This window comes from Lotus japonicus, chromosome 2 (assembly GCF_012489685.1).
Source record: "Lotus japonicus ecotype B-129 chromosome 2, LjGifu_v1.2".
NCBI lineage: Eukaryota > Viridiplantae > Streptophyta > Magnoliopsida > Fabales > Fabaceae > Lotus > Lotus japonicus.
In genome coordinates, this window is record NC_080042.1 from 73,183,990 (window position 1) to 73,203,890 (window position 19,901).

The 19,901-nt window shown below is 34.4% G+C and overlaps 1 protein-coding gene and 1 long non-coding RNA gene across 3 annotated transcripts; one reads left to right on the plus strand and one right to left on the minus strand.

Moving 5' to 3' along the window:
- Window positions 1-9,127: 9,127 nt before the first annotated feature.
- LOC130739411 (RNA-dependent RNA polymerase 1-like) lies at window positions 9,128-17,038 on the minus strand. Of its 2 annotated transcripts, none has more exons than XM_057591686.1 (5): window positions 16,927-17,038; window positions 15,239-15,777; window positions 11,676-13,519; window positions 10,928-11,078; window positions 9,128-10,161 (listed from the first exon to the last, which is right to left on the minus strand). In XM_057591686.1, the coding sequence occupies exons 2-5, from the start codon at window positions 15,749-15,751 to the stop codon at window positions 9,334-9,336; spliced, it is 3,336 nt and encodes a 1,111-aa protein (XP_057447669.1). In that variant the 5' UTR covers window positions 15,752-15,777; window positions 16,927-17,038; the 3' UTR covers window positions 9,128-9,333. The 2 variants fall into 2 exon arrangements, with proteins under 2 accessions (XP_057447669.1, XP_057447670.1); XM_057591687.1 differs by having other exon boundaries at window positions 16,790-16,929.
- A 477-nt stretch (window positions 17,039-17,515) lies between these two features.
- On the plus strand, window positions 17,516-18,668 carry LOC130735657 (uncharacterized). The gene is made up of 3 exons (XR_009018532.1): window positions 17,516-17,781; window positions 17,956-18,053; window positions 18,174-18,668. It is a non-coding gene; the product is annotated as an uncharacterized LOC130735657 (long non-coding RNA).
- The last annotated feature ends 1,233 nt before the right edge of the window (window positions 18,669-19,901 follow it).

Genomic DNA, 19,901 nt, shown 5'->3' on the forward strand with positions numbered 1-19,901 from the left:
TAAAAAAATTTGGGTTAAATAATCCATATCCTAGGTGGACCAATCACATTTAAGATAAGTGAAATATCATTTTTATATTTTATTTATTTATAATTTTATTGGTTCATTGAGATGCACGAAGATTCAATTTAACTATCTATTTTTTTTTATAAATTATTAACTTAAGCTTTTTTTTTTCCTTTAAAAAAAATTAAATAAATAATTTACAAAAAAGATGTGAAGACAGCAGTATTCATCTTTTATTTGTAAGAAGAAAATGATAACACGTTGATGAAGAGATATTATATTGAATTTTTAATGTTCTATAATGTTCAACGCCACTTTAATAAAGTAGCTGGTTATTTAGCAGTTGCAGCCCACAATTGTGACATCGGTCTTGATATATATTGCTTTGACATTGGTCATCATATACAACAGTTTTCTCCTCATTCGTCCACGTCAAAAGCCTTCTTACACTCCTTCATAATCACATATTGGATATAACTTTTCCAAAAAAGTAGTAAAATAAATATAGATAAAAATAGTGAAATAAATATTGAAAAATAAGAAATTCAACATGTAATAGTATGTTCCAATAGATGGGTACCAGACTTCAATTCTATCAATTCACAGGGCTGGAACCCATCAGTTCTCTGAGAAAGTATGTATCTGAATCTTTAGTAGAGCTATATGAACTCCAAAACATAATTAATTAGAAGCATCTTCTTGATATCCTCCTCGATCTCCCTTGATCATGTGCTTCAAGAAGTGCCCTTCCAGCATTGGAGGTCTCCATGGCAGCACCGAGACCTTAGCAAATTCACCTATAAATTCATTACCGTGCTTCTCGTCCGATCCCCATATATTCACTTATTCATTCTACACACGAGATATAGGCATAAATTACTATGGAGGAAAACTAAACAAATTCAAAAGGTTTATAGTAGTGGAAACATGATGAGATAATATATAGTAAAGATTCGAAGATAAAATTACATGAGCAAGTGTCAATATCTTATACCTGAAGCAGCAAGAAATATCCTACAAATTCAAGCACCAAAATTGGTCATATAAAGAAAATTAACTCAACAATTATCTGTAATGAAACCAAAATAGAAACAAAAACAGAAAGGAACGCAAAAGGAGATGCAGTGAGCCAACAAATAATAATTCACAAACTAAACAAAAACCAAATTTAGAATTAATATGAGAAGCAACTAACATAGGCACATGAGCATAACAAAAAGAATACAAATGACAAAAGAAGCAGGGTCATGGAAACCTCAATAACAACACTGACATATAGCTAGCTCATTAGGGGAAAATAGTAGTCAACAATAAGAAACAAATATGACTCTTTCCTTAATGGTAGAGAAAGCTTCAATTTAGGTTGCTGAATGCTTGAAGCAGGTGTGCCCAAATTCAAACTTGACCACTCAAGTTGGAGTGCAAGACAGTTGTCATATTCAATATCTTGAGAAAAATCTTTGGAAAAAGTTCTACTTCTAGCAATGCCAACAACAATAAAATCCTTTGGGAAAGAAAAGGATGCGGTTATGGCTCCAGTTAAAATATCAAAAAGGACATAGAAGAAGTGAAAGTGTAAAACCTTTATCAAAAAACAATACTTCCAAGGTGTTAGTCAAAGTTAGCACATGATCAAGCACAACCATACATATCAGAGCCAAAAGAATAAAGGTAAAAGACATAAAAAAGGGGAAAAACCTTCATAATGATTAAGCAAGTAGGTGTAATTTTTTTTTTTAAGGAAATCATGAAGCGCATGGTATATGTGGTGATGCCATGATCATTTACCCAACATGACCATAATCCCAATAAGCACCATCTAGAGCCAAAAGTTAGCTTCCAATGAAAGAAACACTTAAGGACATAGAGATTTGGTATTTTACCACTTGAAGAAAAATCATTCTAAAATTGTGTTGGTGTCCACACAACTTTTAACCCGCACCTAATATAACTCCACCCACCACTTAAAGCGGTGTCATCATCAGAAGTTATCTTAGAAGAAGCTCATAAAGAATACATGATTAACACATAATGGTATGAACATTAAACAAATCAAGTAAATAAGTAACTAATTAACATCCATGAATATTTGAAGCTCTTTTAAGATCATGAAAAGACTTGACAGTGTTCCACAACAACCAACACTAAGGGCCAGCTTTTATGATAAACAATTGGCAGAGTTTGTACTATCAATAAAAAAACATAAATCAATAACCATTGATACCTTAGTACGTGTTCGTTTTTAAAATTACTTACAGAAGATGAAAGCAAAATAAGGAATATAAGAAAATGAGAAAGGAACTGAGATTTCTCAGCTCCGACAGATCAATTTTCACCCATTGTTAGTATATATCAATAGAAAAACTTCATTTTGCTTACTAATATGACATTATGAGACTAACAGCCTAACATGTTAGGATGCAGGGCCCATTCTCTATTGTGCTTATGCCATTTCTGTTTGCTCCTCATATAAATAAGAAAATAAAGATGACTTAGAAGGTACCTGCTGATCAATTTTCACCCATTGTTAGTATATATCAATAGAAAAAACTTCATTTTGCTTACTACTATAACATTATGAGACTAACAGCCTAACATGTTCGGATGCAGGACCCATGAAATGCGTGTCCACATGGTGTCTAATCATATAGATTTTGTCCCAACCTAAACACACATCAATTTGTCAATTCTTTGAATTGAAACAACATTAGTCCTTAATACTGCAACTAACTCAAATAGTCAGATTATAACTAAAACCACTTCAACTTCATCCTAATTTTAAAATTACAATGCATGCATGATCAAAGAGAAAATAGAAAGAATTAAATAGTAGAGATTTGCTATGCACCTAACTATGAAAGCAAGATTTGCTAGGAAATATGTAACACAAATAAAAGAAAACAGGAATGGTGTTATGACCTTGATTTTTTTTAGTAACAACCTCTATGATCAAAAAAGGAAAATAGATTGAGAAAGGCAGTAAAGACGATTACATTTTTAACTATATGCATCAACTTCTTTAATGTTAGAATTAAATAGGTATCAGATTGTTGCTAGTTTAACCTACATTCAACCTTCCAGATAGGCATCAGACTGTTTCCAAGTATCTCTACCACAACACATGCTCCTAACAGGATTAACACAGCACAAGCTCAATTAGAGGATCATTAATTGGACAGGGAAATCAATCTTGGCACTGTGTTTTTTCTGTGAAATACATGTACCTCTCACACATACTTGACTTAGAAAGACAGGGCAATGCAGAGAAAACAAAAAATAATCAGGGAAACTGAATCGACTAAGAACTGGTGAGCACCCTACAGCTCCAATTTGATAAATAGATACCCTCTATCAAGCACCACAAAAAGTCTTATACACACACCAAACCTTTGTCTTATTGCAAGAAGAGTGCAATACATTGAAAATAATTGTTTAACCACTGTCTTCATACATAAAGATAATTATTATGACACTTGGCATATATAAGATTGATTGAGAACATGATAGGAGAGTGCAGAATATCAAAATTTGGCTTATATAGAAGAAGAGGAAGGTTCATGGAAGCCAAAACAGGACCACAGCCACAACTGGCATATGCACCACAAAAGAGTCATTTACACATCAAACCACTGACATAGACACACCAAACCAATCCCATTTCGAAAATAATGATCTGAGGTCACATTGAATCTCCGAGAAAGAACCAAAATCCATTCAATCAAACAAAGAATCAAAATGAAATTAAAACTAAGAAAAAAGAAGATAATTTAGATTTTCTTTGGGAAGTGAATCATTTAGATTCTGTGGATATTTAAAGCTATATATCGCTGATAATCTTACATTCCATGTCACTACATTATAATTTGATTCCATAATTATCCAGTTAGCTAATATTAAAAGAGTTGGTGTCGAAGGTAAAATGTCTCATGCCTTCTTCAATTCAGGGAACAAAACTTTTTCATTCAAATACACACCAAAATTATGAAGGAATCAACAGGGAACTTGAAAAGAAAAGTAAATGTGGTCCATAACAGTTCCCTCCCTGCATTCACCTATACTAATCCAACCATTCGTAAAAGTTAATCAATATTATATTTACAAAAATAAGGGGTTCAATATAAATCAAGCAGACACGACCCAAGCACACATCACTTAACAAAATTGTGAAACCAAAATCAATTCCCCAACTTAGAATAAAACAAAAACTGAAAGAAAGTGGATCCTAGCCCATCATGGGTAAACTTCATAAATTTCAATAGAAATCAGAACGAAGAAAAACTTTTAAAATAAAAATACCTCTAGGAAATATTCCATGCCAGAAATTTTAGTGAGCAATACAACCTCTGCATTGATTAAGACGAGATGCTAGCATTTGGTTTGGAGGAATCACTAGGACACATCTACTACAGCTGAAATAAACATTAAGAAGAAAGTTAAGGATTAAGCCATCTCCCACCCTTTTTTTTCATTTTTCATTTTTGTTTTCCATCTTCTGTCAGTGTTACTTTTCTTCCACCCCTCTTCCATCCATAATCTCCTAAAAATTGACTTCAAACTATCTCTATATGTCTTAGTGGTTTGTCAATTGACCTACTTCAAAAATAGGGGCATCAAAGAAAAAGTGAAACATAGATATAATAAAAAAATGAACTTACTAAAGAAAGCTCTAATAATATTAGTCGCAAGTAGGAATGGAAGCCACTAATAGGTCAAAATATTTGGCGTTCATGTTAAATCTATCTATGGAGGATTTTTCTTCTTTTTCTTCTTGTTGTTTTGTTAGTTCGTGGTCACAAATTCAAAGAAGAAGATTTCATGTAACCAGAAAAAATAACCGAATAAGATTTCAAATATGAAAAGAGAATGATAAACTTGAAACCTAGAATTAGGATTTCAAAACTAAAGACAAAGCAATTCACATACCTTCGCACACATGGTCATCTAGCTTCCACCAGTCCTCTACATACAGACCTCCATCCCTCTTTCCCTAGGTTAAAGTGTTTTCTCTGTAAGCATGGAAGAAGAGGAAGAGAATGAGATACATGAAGACAAATACAAAATTTGAAATGAAAGAACAATTGTGGGAATATTTATAGCAAAAAGCAGGTTTGCTCTGAGAAAGAACACCAAGAAAAAGAACACCTTCACTCTCCAAGTATCTTTTTTAGGATCGATCCCAAGGCATATGGAACGAAGGGGATTCAATGATCCAGCCATTAAAACCACCAAGAGAACACAACAGAATATGAAAATGCACAAATAAGTTTGGATACTACAACCCCCAAAGAAAGGAACAACAAAGGATGAGGACAAATAACAAAACAGTGGTGGTATTTATAGATAGCTTGGGATGAAGATTTAATATAAAAATATACAGAACCCATAACTCTACCAGTAGATAGTCATTCGAATAGGGATAGGTTAACTATTTGTACAATCAATCAGTCAATTTAGTAGAGCAATTTATAGAGAAGGGAGATTGAACGAAGAAGTTAGAGAGGAAGCTAGCTCTTTCTACAAATCAAACCAAATTCCATCTCATACAAGTCGCATCAATGAAAGAATTCAAACCTGCTTCTGCATCAAGTACTTCCGCCAGAGCCCAAGCATCTCCATCTTTCGTATAAGTCTCACCATACCCTCTGCCAAAAACCCGCTTCAATTTTGGTTGATGATGAATGAATAGTTCTCATGAAAACGCAAGTTGCCTCCTTCTCTCTTGCTGAAACACCCACTTCGAGTTCGTACAACCGTCACCCATACCCTCTGCCACAAAGCCGCTGGAATGCAGTTGATTGAACCGTTCATAAGCAAAAGGCAAAACCTAGATGATGGGTGAATAGTGGAGCTGGGCCGACAACAGCTGGAACGGATAAAAAAAATACATACAAGTACAAGTAATGGGCCGACAACAACAGCTGGAGAACAAAAAGAGAGAGAGTCCAACAAAAACAAATTTGCAAAACAAAAACTGATAAAAAAAACATGAACCGTAGGATCAAAGAGAATGAATGGCCAAGATGCAATTTCTCTTATGAATAGTGCTGTTCTAACAGCCCATTAAGTGTATGTAGATGTAGATGTAGATACAAGAGACAAACAGAGATATTACTTTATGAGAATTAAATACGTGCCACTTGAACCAATACACATCACAGGTTCTAATTAACCTAGTTTATAACTTATTTGATCAAAATAGTTATGTGTGACGAACAACTTATTCGGTTCCTAAGTTTGCAACTTATTTGATCAAAATATAGTTTATAACGTACTTTTGTAGTTATATCAGTTCCTGAAAGAAATCAGAACACGAGCTAAATGACGATCAGAAAATGTAAAAAAGAATCACGGATGTCAAGTTCAGTACTAAAATGTTATAGCAAAATAGAGTTTCCTGTCGCATATTCTAATCGATTCTAATTCTGCTGCTTTTCATCTTCTCATATTAACTCACTTGGAAATAGAAGGATCATTGCTTGTCTCGGCCTTCCTTTTCTGCAGAAGTGAAATGGGGAGAAATTAAGATTTCAGTGCAATTAAGTTGGAATATTATTATTATTTTTATAAATAACATCTAATACTTCAAAACACATGAGAATGCAAAAACAGTCATTTGAAGTGTTCCCAAGGACAAAAAGCCTATCCAGAACTACCTAGTTTTGAATTAAATTTAGTTTGCATAAAATCCGGTTTAGAACTAACCTTTGTTTGGTTTGGCGAATCACTTTTAAAATTTGCATAAAAAAATTCAATTTAAAAGTAGAAACAAAGGGAAAGAGATAAAGAACAAAATTAGTTCAAATAAAAACTGACTTTTTTTTCCAACAATAACAAGTGATTCTATTAGTCTCATGGCAATATATGAGAGTTTTCTTCTCAGTTTTTTCTTTTACTTATTCACAGTCCCACTCCCAATCATCAAATGGTTCATGTTGACGGAGCAAAAACTACAAATAGTTTGGATAACTAACCATACATGAGTAAGTGTCACAATATGAATGAAAAGAGTAAATACCAATCAGTACTACATGAAGATTAGTGTTTTTTTCCAACTGCACATTATCCTATCCTTTGGAAAACAAAGATAGTTTAAAAAACACACCTAATCGGTTGCCTCATGTACATGAGAAACATCCATTTCTAGAAAACTTTCTCCTCAACACGTTGTTCCTTTTCGGTGCAGTTCAACACCTTTTTAATATTTTTCCTTTCTTGTGCTAGACAGAGACATCTCTCAACAAAGGTTACTGCTTTTACACTTAGTGTATTAATACTACATGATTCATGTAGTACAAAGGATGAGAATAATGACATAACATTTGATAGATAGACACATAAAACATGAATAAAAACGACACAGGCTATTGGCATCAATATTGGGTGATGGGTATTACTAAGAACTCTCTTTAAACTATTATTCTATCAAAGTCTGTCAGGGAAAGATAGCATATTTGAGATGTTGGCATTCTGAAGACGCTATGCCTTACCTCTTGGGCTTTTACCACCAGTCATTGCACTTCGAATCAAGTTGGTCACAGATTCTCTCCCCACTATCATGAGCACCAATGCACCTCTCGGCTATCAAATCCATTTCTTCTGTTCTAATCTGAAAAGATAATCAAATAAAAAGGTCTCAAAGGAAATTTTTGGGATGAAATTCATCTTGACCAGCTATGGCTCTATATCAATTCATTGAATAACATGGAAAATGCAAACATAAAATCCAAAAAGAACAATATATATACCTTGACTTCAAGACTCAAGTCTAAACATGCTCTCGTAGACAACTTAATAGATCAAGTCACAAATGAGCTTCCTGCACCCCTTTTTGTGTTTTTTTATTGAACATATAATTTTTAAAGGGTGATTTAAAAACTAAAAATCAAAATAAAAAACAATTTTTGAGATGTTTTGGCTTTTAGGATAATTTTTCTGCATCGACACGGTAAGAGATTTTATATAGACACTAAATTTTTTATGTAATTTTAAATATGTCCACAGCAAGAATGAATGTGCCTTGTATAATAACAACCACCTCACTCATGTATTTTCACAAATACCTTTTGTGTTCCAAAGAAAACATAAAATCCGTCGGTGGACATGACATCTTGCGTTTCGTTATTTTAGAGAGACCCCAAATCACATTAGGATAAAATGTTAAATTGAGCCTTTTTGCCTATAGTGATTTTGTTGAATGTATAAAAAAAGTGATTTTATTGAGCATAATTTGTTGATTCAATATATTTCTTATTGAAAAATCCGCTTTGATTCAATAATTTTTTTTTTTGGCTTATGTACTCTGTATAAGATTTTTCTAAAAAGTTTGGGGGAGCCATGGCTAACCCTGTTTTCATCAAAAAAGGCTAATGGGTTGAACTTCATTATCTTTTGACTCGAAAATAATAAAACATAAAGGAACACGCAAAGTAGCACCGCTTGAAAGGTTCTATAAACATACAACAAAACTACAAATCAATATAGAATGTCCTAGAAATTAAAGAGGAAAAACAATCAACAGAGGATGTCTTTAAAAGTTACTATATCATATTTTGAAAAATGGGATTTATAATGTATTGAAGTATCCTATTCCATTCCATGTTTATAGTATATTATGTCAATGGTCAAAATGCAGAGGGCATGACTCCAAAGACAAATAAGAGTAAAGGTTTAATTTAGTTTCTAGCACTCTTTAAAGACAGATAAGACTTCTTATCCACATGTGGTAAAGAAATTAATGCATTTTAAAAACTGATAGTGACAAATGCAAATACTCAAACTCATCTGCAGCTACTCAAGAAGACAATTCAACCAACAAAGAAACAAGCGGACAAGTGCATGCCTCTTTTAGAATCAAAATAGATACTATAGGAAATTTAAAATAAGATTCTCTCTTGATTCATATCTTCTATTAAAAAACCAATCTCCCCAGCCAATTTATATCCAGAAATTCCTTTCAAAGAATAAACACTCTATCAAGACAAAATTCCATAAAAGAATTTCAACTATAGCAATGTACAAAAAAAAAGATCAGAGAATGGTTCCAAAACTTGGATCCCTGTTGAAGAATAGAGGGAATCCATATCCTTCCCTAGCCATGCCATTCGGTGACATTTACAATCCATTCATTCCAACATCAATTAATTTCTCAGAAAATGAAAATATGTCAAAGCATCCACAAAAACCATAAAATAAACCAAACCGGAGTTGCCATATTTACAATGACTTAAAAGTTTATAGAAAATCATAGTCCACCAAATCTTCTATCATGACAGTACCACGTACTATATGCATGCAAAGTCAATCAGTACAAAGTCCACCTGGAACTGTTTAATTCAAATGCAACCTATGACTGAAACTGTACTCCAAGGATTGGTCAGCATTTCTTCTGTTCCAGGCTATCTTCTCCTTCTTGATTTGGACAAGGAGAGAGTACACACACCATGGGAAGCTTAGATAATGGTCCCTATTCATACCTTCATCGTAGCAACCCCAGTAACTGTGATGGTAAGTAACATAATACCAAGCCGAAGCTTTTGCGTACGCATCATCACCACCACCACCACTGCTATCATTGAACCAGGTGCGCGCCTCTTTCCTAAGGGACCTTACAGCCATAGTAATTGCTTCCGCATCCCGTCTTTTAGTGAATGACTTTGACATTTTCATGATATTCCCACTGAGGATTTCAGCTTCAGTTTTGATCCCATAGTAGTCCATCAGATTTCCCAACCTATAGTCATAATTCCCCTTGTGATAGTAAGCATCATCAACATAGTCCATGAAGCCATCGACTTCCATGTCGGGGTCAAATGACTTTATAGCCACTTCCTTAGTGAAGGATGTAATAGAGCCAGCACTTGATGAAATCCCTTGCACTTCCCTAAAAAGCTTTCCTATTACGTTAGGCGACACGTAGGTGGGTTTGTCAGGCTTCTCCATGAAATCAGGATATTCTTTGCAATAAAGTTCTTGAGGTATAACAGCTGGGACACCGGTTTTTGGAAAGTCAACTGCTATTGAGAAGAGCTGTGAAAGCTTAATACATGGTTCAGCCATTGCTTTCAAAGGTTCCCTATCTGCAAAGACAGTGTGTGCATTGGCAATTATCCCCAGACAGTCATTGACTATGTAATTTGTAAAATACTCCTCAACCTCCTGCAACAAGAAAGCATGTCATGAAAACATGTGATTAGATTTCATGATGCAGACAAAAAAAAGATACTTTATCGATGCCGGTTTGAGTAGATACTTTAAACAACTCAAGATAACGGAATAAAATCTACAAAAAAAACCTTTGCACAAGATTAAAAATAACAATGGGATTGACAAATTTCACAAGGAAAAAGATACACGTGACAACTTAAACGTGATTTTAAATATTAAAGGATTTTGTAATTATCAAAATATTTTATATAAAAGGGCTGAAATTTTGCATAACAAGTGATGCTGGAATCAAAATTCTTAGCATATGTCATGGAATTATGAAGCATGTTGAAAAACAATTGAACATAACATAAGCAGTCTAATTGAATGGGTTAAATAATTAGTGATCTTACTAAGTAAGATTTACAATGTATAATCTCCAATATTTATAGACTGTACATGAATCCTAATTAACGGAAAACAGGGAAAAGGGGAATAAAGATATGTCCTAATAATTATAAAGTAACTCTTGATATTTATGGAAGAAAATACAAAGATATATTCTAGCCTAAAATGGTGTCATGCATTTACAACAAATATAAATAAAGCCACATATATAGACATGACAGGTTGACAATATAAACAAAGCAACACAAGAGAATGTCAAAACAGCTTTAAACTTCAAAGATCATGAATCATAAGACTCAAACAAAGCAAATACAAAGAAACATGAAACAATGTCTACGGATAACATGCATTCATGCTATAAGAAAAATACCTCAATCATTACATCATGATCCAATTCCATATTTGGGGCAGCAGTATAGTCCATTGGTTGTTCTGTCCTACTTGGAATTAAATCAGAGTCCCAACAAACGAAGTAGATGTCTCCATCCAAATCACTTCCTGAACATTCATTTGGATGAGGTCTGATATTGAAAAGTCAAATATTGGTGTCACGAAACAGTTTAAAAGGAAGACTCGACAACAAGAAGAAATAAAAAGCAACATCTCCATTTCTAAGAGAAATAACTTTGGATGGAATTGCAACGTTGTAATGAAAAAAGGAGTCAATAATGCAGAAAATCAAGAATGGATGTATCTTTTGTTAAAAGCAGCAGCAACATAGCATATCATATTTACTAAAGTGAGTTTAGTGCATGTGAAGCATGAAGGCAACTCCCCTTCCATCCAGTGTGATAATAGAAATTTATTGAACAATAAAGGTTGTATCTGCACTGATAAATACGTATATCAGTAAAGGCAGTGTGAAGGACATTTTCTTGTAACACATGACAGCACCTGCTAGGTTTTCTTTTGTTCATTCTCGGTGTACATTCATGAAAACACATGAAATTGGAAAACCTACGTATATTATACCTAGGTAATAATTTTTCAACAAATTTTATTTATTTGAATCTTCAACACAAGGACAATTCATTGGCATCATATTTAATGATAGATAACTCATGATCGCATGACATAATGTCCTGTTGAGTGTTGAAATATTTAAGGAAAATAATTACCTGCTTCCTTTTTTAGGGAAAACAACACAATCTACCATGTGGTGCAAAGCTGGCACATTCATAGCCTTCAAAACACGCACATCACCCGGGTGCAAGCAGGGGTTTTTCGCTACTACTACCTTACCCGTAATAACATAAAGACTCTGATTCCCGAGCCTATTGTTGGAAAATTGAACAAACACTTGACCATATTCAAGGGTTCCAGTTTCATCTAGACATCCCATCATTGCTCTTCCACTTGGAATAAAGATCCTAGTTTTTGTTCGCAATTCCAGCAGTTTTGATGCCCTAAATGTCTGCATCATCATTGAGAGAAATGGTTCAACATTAGGCTTGTAGCCACAAATGAGCATCTCCTTCAGAATATTGGTGATCTCCCCACTAGACATTAAGTCTAAAGCCTCCTGTGCCTTTAATGAATCTGTTAGCATAGTGTCCAGTTGATTAACAGCATCCCTTTGTTTTTTCTCAAAAACATTGTCCCTGACACCAAGAGTGGATAAGAGAGTAATCAACTGCCGATTCAGATAACAAGGCTGAAACTTACTACATGCCAAAACATCCAACTTTGTGTTATCCGAATCGTACTTGTGCATGCTCTTCCTCAGTGATAGCTTTGCACGTGATGTTGGGTCTACAGCAACAACTCCTTTGTATCCGCCATACCGAATCTGAAAGGCTGATGGAGTGGAATTATGACCACATTTTCTAGCCACACTCCTGGCAAATTCATGAGATATTTTCCCAATTCCATCAGAGAAGACATATTCGGTTCTACCATCATTAACCTTCACATCCGGAATAATCTCAACTTCATCCCTGCTGACGCTTAGAGTTTCAGTAGATGAACCAAAAGATTGCCCCAGCCTAGCAGCATACTTAGCCACATTTCTTATCCGGCGAAAATCTCCCATCCATTCCCTTATGTAAGCAGCAGTACATCCAGTTGTTGTAGGAGCAAACATCCAGAGAGAATTTTCCCGAAGCTGACTAGATGAGAATGCTAGAAATTCAAACTTCTTATCACCAATTACTATGCCATTTCTAAGGATGGAAAGAATTCTTTCATATATCTCTGTTTTCTGCCTATCAGTGCGTGAAGATAAATCTGTTGAATAAAGTTTATCCAACTCCTCATCAACAAATGAAACACGTAGAAAGTTATCGATATGTTCACGGAAGTGGCGTAGAACACGATTTGAGACATTAATCTCTGGACCACAAAAGTATACTTTGCAAGGTGTGACCTGAGCCCTGCGAATATATACCAACCCTGTATCCAAGGATATTGTAGGTGACCGAGGAGGCCTCTTTGAGCTAAGGTACGTTATGTACTGTTCAGTCAGCCACTTTGTGGGTTCATAACAAAAATCCTTTGAATGGTACAATTTTTCTAAAGCATATTCAATAAACTGAAGGTCCATTCTACATGGATCAACCAAATGATAGAAGTCATTATCAAGTGAAGGACCTGCAAGACACCCATGTTGAACCAATGAATTAACTTTAAACAAGATATCATATGGTATTTCAATGCCTTGAGGAGGAGCAACAATGGGGACAAGCCTAAGATTGAGAGAAAAAGGAAGTCCTGTCTCTACAGTGCATCGCCTCGCACTTTCTTCATAATAAGCAAAGTTTTCCCTGAAATTTGGAACACATTGGCCATCAGGAAGCTCCAGACACAAAGCAGAAGACTGCCCGATACGACTGAAAGGAGTAAAATCAACTGCTCTGATCCATTGCTCATCAGGGGTATCCATGCAATAGTTCATTGAAGGATCTTCATATACATTTCCTGAAGTAGGATTGTTAAGCTTGTAAATCCGAGGAGCGCCAAGTAACTAACAATTAAAGAGCATAGACAAAAGTGTCAGATAAGAGTCCACAATTGAAGATGAAAAAGTTGGCTTTCAGTAATACCAGAGCCATTAAATAATAGGCTTAACAGCATTTTTGGTCCCTCACTTATCACGATTTGACAGTTCTTGTCCCTCAAGAAATTTATTAGCTTACAACGTCCCTCACGTATACTAACTGTTGCAGTTTTGGTTTTTTGTCAACTTTCATCCAATATTTAATGGTTTTTAATTAAAAAATCAATTAAAAATAAGGTTTGAAGAACAATTTTATGTTTTCTAATTAACAATTTTATGGTTTATAGTTTCTTAAAAACCATCAAAAAAATGGATGGAAGTTGACAAAAAACTAAAACTGCAACAATTAGTAAACGTGAGGGACATTGTAGGCTAATAAATTCCATGAGGGACTAGAACTGCCAAACCGTGATAAGTGAGGGACCAAAGGTGCTATTAAGCCTAAATGATAAATTACCTAAAGAGGTTTATCTCCTATATATAATAACTCACTCAGCACACAAAAAAAATTACATCCATTGATTTGGAAGAAAAAGATACGGAATGACTTGAATTAGGAAAACTTGCTCGATATGAAAGGCAACAAAAACTTATGACCATAGGTTTTCAACATCAGAGTGAGATCATCAAAGTTATAAATTAAATATAATAAGACAATAAATTTCTTGAAGACAATGTAAAAGACAAAAGGCAGGAAAAGATTGCCAGGTAGAAGCATGGCACTGTTAGCATATTAAGAGGAATCATAGTCAAGGGTGAATGAGAATTCGGGTATAGCCTAACTCCACCCCAAAAGCTAGCTTAGGAGTGAGGGTTGCTCTACCCTTTATAAGGACTATTTTGGTCCTATATCTGGTCAATGTGGGGACTTCTCAACAGGGTAACAGCAGTCAATTAAGAGAATAACAAAGGCTGTTCAATAGACAATAATCAATAGGGAGCAAGAAAAGTTAGTAATATAGGATAGTTCAGGTCTCTTCTCATGCCTGGTTGGGAGTTCATTTTCATCGCAATTCTTGCCTTTCTTTCATTCAGAGAAGGAGATAAGGAATTTCTTCAATAAAATTTAATTTTTTAGATACGATCCAATCTTATCAGGCACAAAAACCTATAGTTTTTTACCTGTCAAAATATAGGGTAAATCTGGTTTTCAGGATGTGAATTACCAGTTCACTGCAAAGAACAGTCATATATGTCAAACTTTGATTTTAATTGCAAAACTATTTCTGACCATATTTAGAATGAAACATCTGAATTTACCTTCAACTCCAAACCAAAAAATATTATTACTTTGTATTAATACTCCCAAACCAATACTGTTCAATCAAAAATCAATTTTATTACAAAAGATAAAACTAATCAAGGCAATGGGACCGGAAGAAAAACACGTCTAAACTACAAAGTATAAAATCTTGGTTCCTGACAAAGATAAATGACTGCTGAAAAAGCACTCGAAAACCAGATATATCATGACCAATAAAAAAAACCATTATGCAGAACATACACGTACATCAGACATATAAATGAAACACCTAATTGTCACAAGCATTTCAGGAAAATAAATTGTCAACAATGGAAAAGCAAGGTCCATACCATACAAGGGATTTTAATTATTATGTAATGTCATGTAGTTTACTAAGGAAGAATATGCCACAAAACATTTATAGAGAACTTAAATTCAACAACCTGAATCAGGAGATGCTTTGCAATTCCACCCCGTGGTTGATGCAGCTCTAACTTCCAAATGTTTTCATATGAAAGCTCAAGTTTGTATCTGACATTGTTATCGGACAGAATGAAATGCCACTTTCTCATTCCAGACCCAAAATTTACCTCAACATTCACTGTATTCCATAAAGCTGAGAATCTTCCTTTTGATATTTGACAGCCAAAAGACAGTTTCACATTATTCAAACTATGCAAAAAGGTTCTTGGCTTTGGCACAATATCTCTTTCCATTTCGCGAACTTTTAGATAGGAGTTCCCATACCATAAACTGTTAGCTCTGGACATCATGTCTGCAGAAGACTCCACAGAGGTGAATTGAATAATAGCAAATGCTCTTGGAACACGCCCTTTTCCATGTCTTACCTTAATAGCATACACAGTGCCTTTACCAGTATAATTCTCTACAAATGTCCTTACACTTGACACAGTTACATGACAAGGGAAACCATACAACTCGATTGTTTTACGCATCCTTGTTGCTAACTCTTGTGGCTTTCCTGGATAGGATTGGAGAAGAAAATATTAAAAAGAAATATAAATCAAGTTAAAATAGGCTCTAGTTCTACTGTTATACAGCCAAAGAAATGTAAAGATTTCAAATAAAATTTACAAATTAACATAACTCAAGTCAGCAAAACTCTTCATTTATGTTATCAAACAGATTTATAGTGCCACAAAATTAACAATCTTCCTTGAAGCCTCTTGAAAATGCAAATATCCCTATACAGCACAAAATAATAATTGCAACATTTATAAGCAGATTAGCAAAAGCTATATAGGAAAAATGGAATCTACATAGATGATAATATATGTATACTGTATCCTATATGTTTTTTTAACGAATGTACCTATTCCCTAATAGCATTTGAACTTTCCCCTGAATTTTAAGCTTACATATGCATAGGGTTCATATAGTCAAACTGCATTCAGCAAAAACTTACAAGCACATTCATATAATATAACTATCCAATTAATAAAAATGTATGAGATAAAAAAGGTTAAAATTAATCTAATTTTTTTAACAAGTTATATAGGATCCATGGCACTTCAGAAAACCTACTACATTCAGTCTTTTGGACAAAACAGATTGAAAAAGAACATAGAAAACCAGTCAAACTTTGGGTGCACAATAGAGACTGATCAATTTGCAATACAAATTTAATAAATAAACTGGTCCAAGAATTTTGATATGTGGGTTACGACTGATCCAACACTTTTCCATTTTTACCCTTATTCCAAAACTCACCCCTAAAACCTCTTTTCGGAAAATAATAAAATTCAAAAATATAATCACAAGACCAAGAAAAAAAAAAAAAACCCTATTCAAGGAAACCACAAACATAGAAAAACCCGGAACCGTTACTTTTTGTTGAAGTTTAATCATCGACAACCAATTTGAAATGCAACAGATATAACAAAATGCAAACTTGACAAAAAAAATGCAGCATCATAACAGAAAAGCATCAACCACAGAAGATCATCACAAACAGTAAGAACAAACTGCTGTACATGAAAAGCTTTGGGAAATCGAGAGAAAGAGAGTGTTGATGAGAAATTGAGCATTAGCAAGTGATCACTTGTGTTAGTTGTGTATCATCGTGAGAAATTGAACAAAAAAACAGAGAGAAAAGCAAGGACGTCAATACCAAGTCAACAAGCAAGAGTACACTCCCGTTGTCATGTACAGTAGTGCTGCTTCCTTTTTCCAAAACTGACTAGATTAGTGCGTGGAATGGAAAAGTTTCGATTTCTTAATATATAAGAAACTTAATATATAAGAAACGAGTAATGATATATACAAACCTCATTTTTAAAACACTTCATTTCCACCTCTTTTTATTTCTATCTCTCTCCTCTTATCATTTATCACATCTAATATTTTCTCTCTCTTACTTTTTCTTTTCTTCCTATCTCTCTCTTCATTCCACCTCTCTCCCCCTCACCCTCAAAGAGAGTGTGAAGATAACATCTATCTATAATCTATAATCTATAATCTATCTATATATCTATAATCTATAATCTATCTATCTATAATCTATCTATCTATCTATCTATATCTATAATCTATATAAAAGCAAAGTTTTTGCAGCCTTGAGGGCAATTTAGTAACTCAGTTATTCATTGCACATGAGTGATAATTTAAGCATGGGTAATTAAGTAAATTTGATATAATTAATCATGATGAAATCTTGGCCATTGGATGCTCTCAATTTGGCCTTTTGTATCCTTATGTGCCGTTTTAGACGTTTGGAGTTTCATCTTCATGGTGCATTAAGTTTTGGGCTTTTGGCCTTCTGGATTCTTTCAAATAAGTGTTTTCATCTTTAGATGAGAGGTAGCCGTGATTTATATCAATCTCCCACACATACACACCTTGAAATTCAGATGGTGAGTGAAGGCAAGATTTTTCCCATTCTTGGGTTTCTGAATCCCCGGGTTCATCACGTTCATAGCATCTTTTCTGAACCAAGAAGAGGATGATTACGAGGAAGCTGAAAAAGGTACCTTTTCTGATTTTTCTGGGTTTTTCTAACCCTGTTTTCCTTTTAACCATTTTTCTTCTTTGATTCCTTTCATCGTTCTGCCTTTGCTACCCCTGTTATAGTAAGAAACTAACTTATCTTTGTGCTGAATTTTGACTCAATGTTTTCTATTTCCTATTTGCATCCCGATAGCCCCAATTTCATGCCTTATTGAGGTTCTTCCTACAACCAGTCCTGAATGATAAGGGATTTCATGGATGGATTTGTAGGATTGCTAAGGTTTTCACGAGGTGAGAGACACTAAGTTCCTTACTGAAACAACTTTTTTCTTCACTTTTGTTGATATAAACATCAAATAAGGGGCAGACATGCGGAAGCATTGATTTGATTTTTAACTTTTTATGAATCAGGAAGTCTGTGTAATCAAGGTGAACAATCATTCTATGTAAATGGAGAAGTGATCAGTGTCATGTGGCTTCATGGTGATCCTGATATAAGCAAAAGTTGCATCACGAACATGTTTGTTGAGGTATCTACTACACTGCTTTGATTTGAACTTTTGGTCATTATTGTTTCTGGAAGAGAATAAAAGAAATATTTAAAAAAATGTGGGAATATTTTGTCCCATGAAGCTGCCCTGTCTGATGATGGAAGAGCAAAGGATACAACTTTGTTCAATTTGAATGAAAGGAATGCACAAATGATGTAGTGGGCTCTCCACCTTTTGGTTTTTTATTCTGTTGGTTGAATAGTTGTCTTTCTCATTCATTAATTACTATGAAAATCAATACATGAAGACAAGTAACAACTTTGAGAGGGTACTACACTTTTTCTAAATCCTTTCTTACCTTGGAATTCTTATTTAATAAGAAACGGAAGCTTCACAATCCCAAATTCATTATTATTATTATTTTATTATTGTAGTCAATAGTCACCACTGTTTTTTTCCAATAAATTTACACAGAAAGTGTAAACGTCCAATCCAATTCATTCAAATTCACAATTATATAGTACCATTTTATTTTGATATCCAATTAAAATGTATAGATTGAGTAGGCCCTCCATGTAACAAAATAAAGATTATAAAAACTTATTTATTCGTAGAGTTATCAATTATTTTTAGAATTTTGGCTTAATAGCATTTTTGATCCCTTATTTATTACGATCTGACAGTTTTGGTTTCTCAAGGAATTTATTAGTCTATAACGTCCCTCACATTGACTAACTGTTGCAGTTTTAATTTTTGGCAAACTTTCGGTGCCCACTAGGGTGGTCACTTTTATTTTTGGTCCATAGATGGACCAGACTTAATCACCATTAGATTTAAGTATTTTGGAATATACTTTAATTGAACGGTCATGATTAGATGGATGCTAAAAGGGTAAAATTGTAGATGATCAACCCTAACCCTAAGGTCCCCTTTTCTTCTCCTTGCTTCTGGAAACTATTGATGGCTAACATATCCCTATCCACTCTCCTTCATCAACTCGTAAAGACAGCGGCGCTGCGAACCTAGAGGTGGTGGTGGCAGCGCGACTTCAGGGAGGAGGTAGAGGTGCTTCGGTTTCAGATCTGAGATGAGGAGATGGAGGGTGGTTCGCATTTTAAGGAGAACGGTTCGGTGGTGGTCGGTTGACACGATTGCGAGGGTGAAGGGAAGAGAAGGCTCGGTGGTGGTTGATTTGGAAGCTGTGGTGGTGTGATTTGGACAGAGAAGAAGAGGGAGGAGGTGACGACGCCGGAAACGAGAATAAGAGGTGGTGGCAGCACGGATCTGGAAAAGGGGAATATGGAGATGATGGCGCAGTTATGACCGTTTTGAGTTCGAAGCTTCTGGGCTGCGATTTGTGTGAGACCCAAGTTTTTAAGCTTAGAATAAATTAATGAAATTTCTATTCACGATTAGGTTCGATGTATCGTGAAGGGAAACCTGAACAAGTGTTTACCGAATGGAATAAATTATGAAGGATAAAGTTCAGGAAAAGACTAAGAATAGTATTAAAATCGATATAAGTTATAACGCGAGTCTTATTCGCTTACGCTTAGGGCAAGAGCGTTAGTAAACGATTAATTTACTTTTAAAGCACTATAGGAACTAATTCCAAAAATATTCAGAGGAATGTTAGAACTTCTCTTAA

Bases quoted from the DNA above. Each gene is read 5' to 3' on its own strand.
- LOC130739411 (XM_057591686.1), bottom strand. From the start codon at position 15,751: ATGCGTAAAACAATCGAGTTGTATGGTTTCCCTTGTCATGTAACTGTG. The intron at 11,079-11,675 runs GTAATTATTTTC...TTTCAATATCAG, and splicing joins TTCCCTAAAAAAGGAAGCAG to ACCTCATCCAAATGAATGTT. The intron at 10,162-10,927 runs GTATTTTTCTTA...TTCTTGTTGCAG, and splicing joins ATCATGATGTAATGATTGAG to GAGGTTGAGGAGTATTTTAC.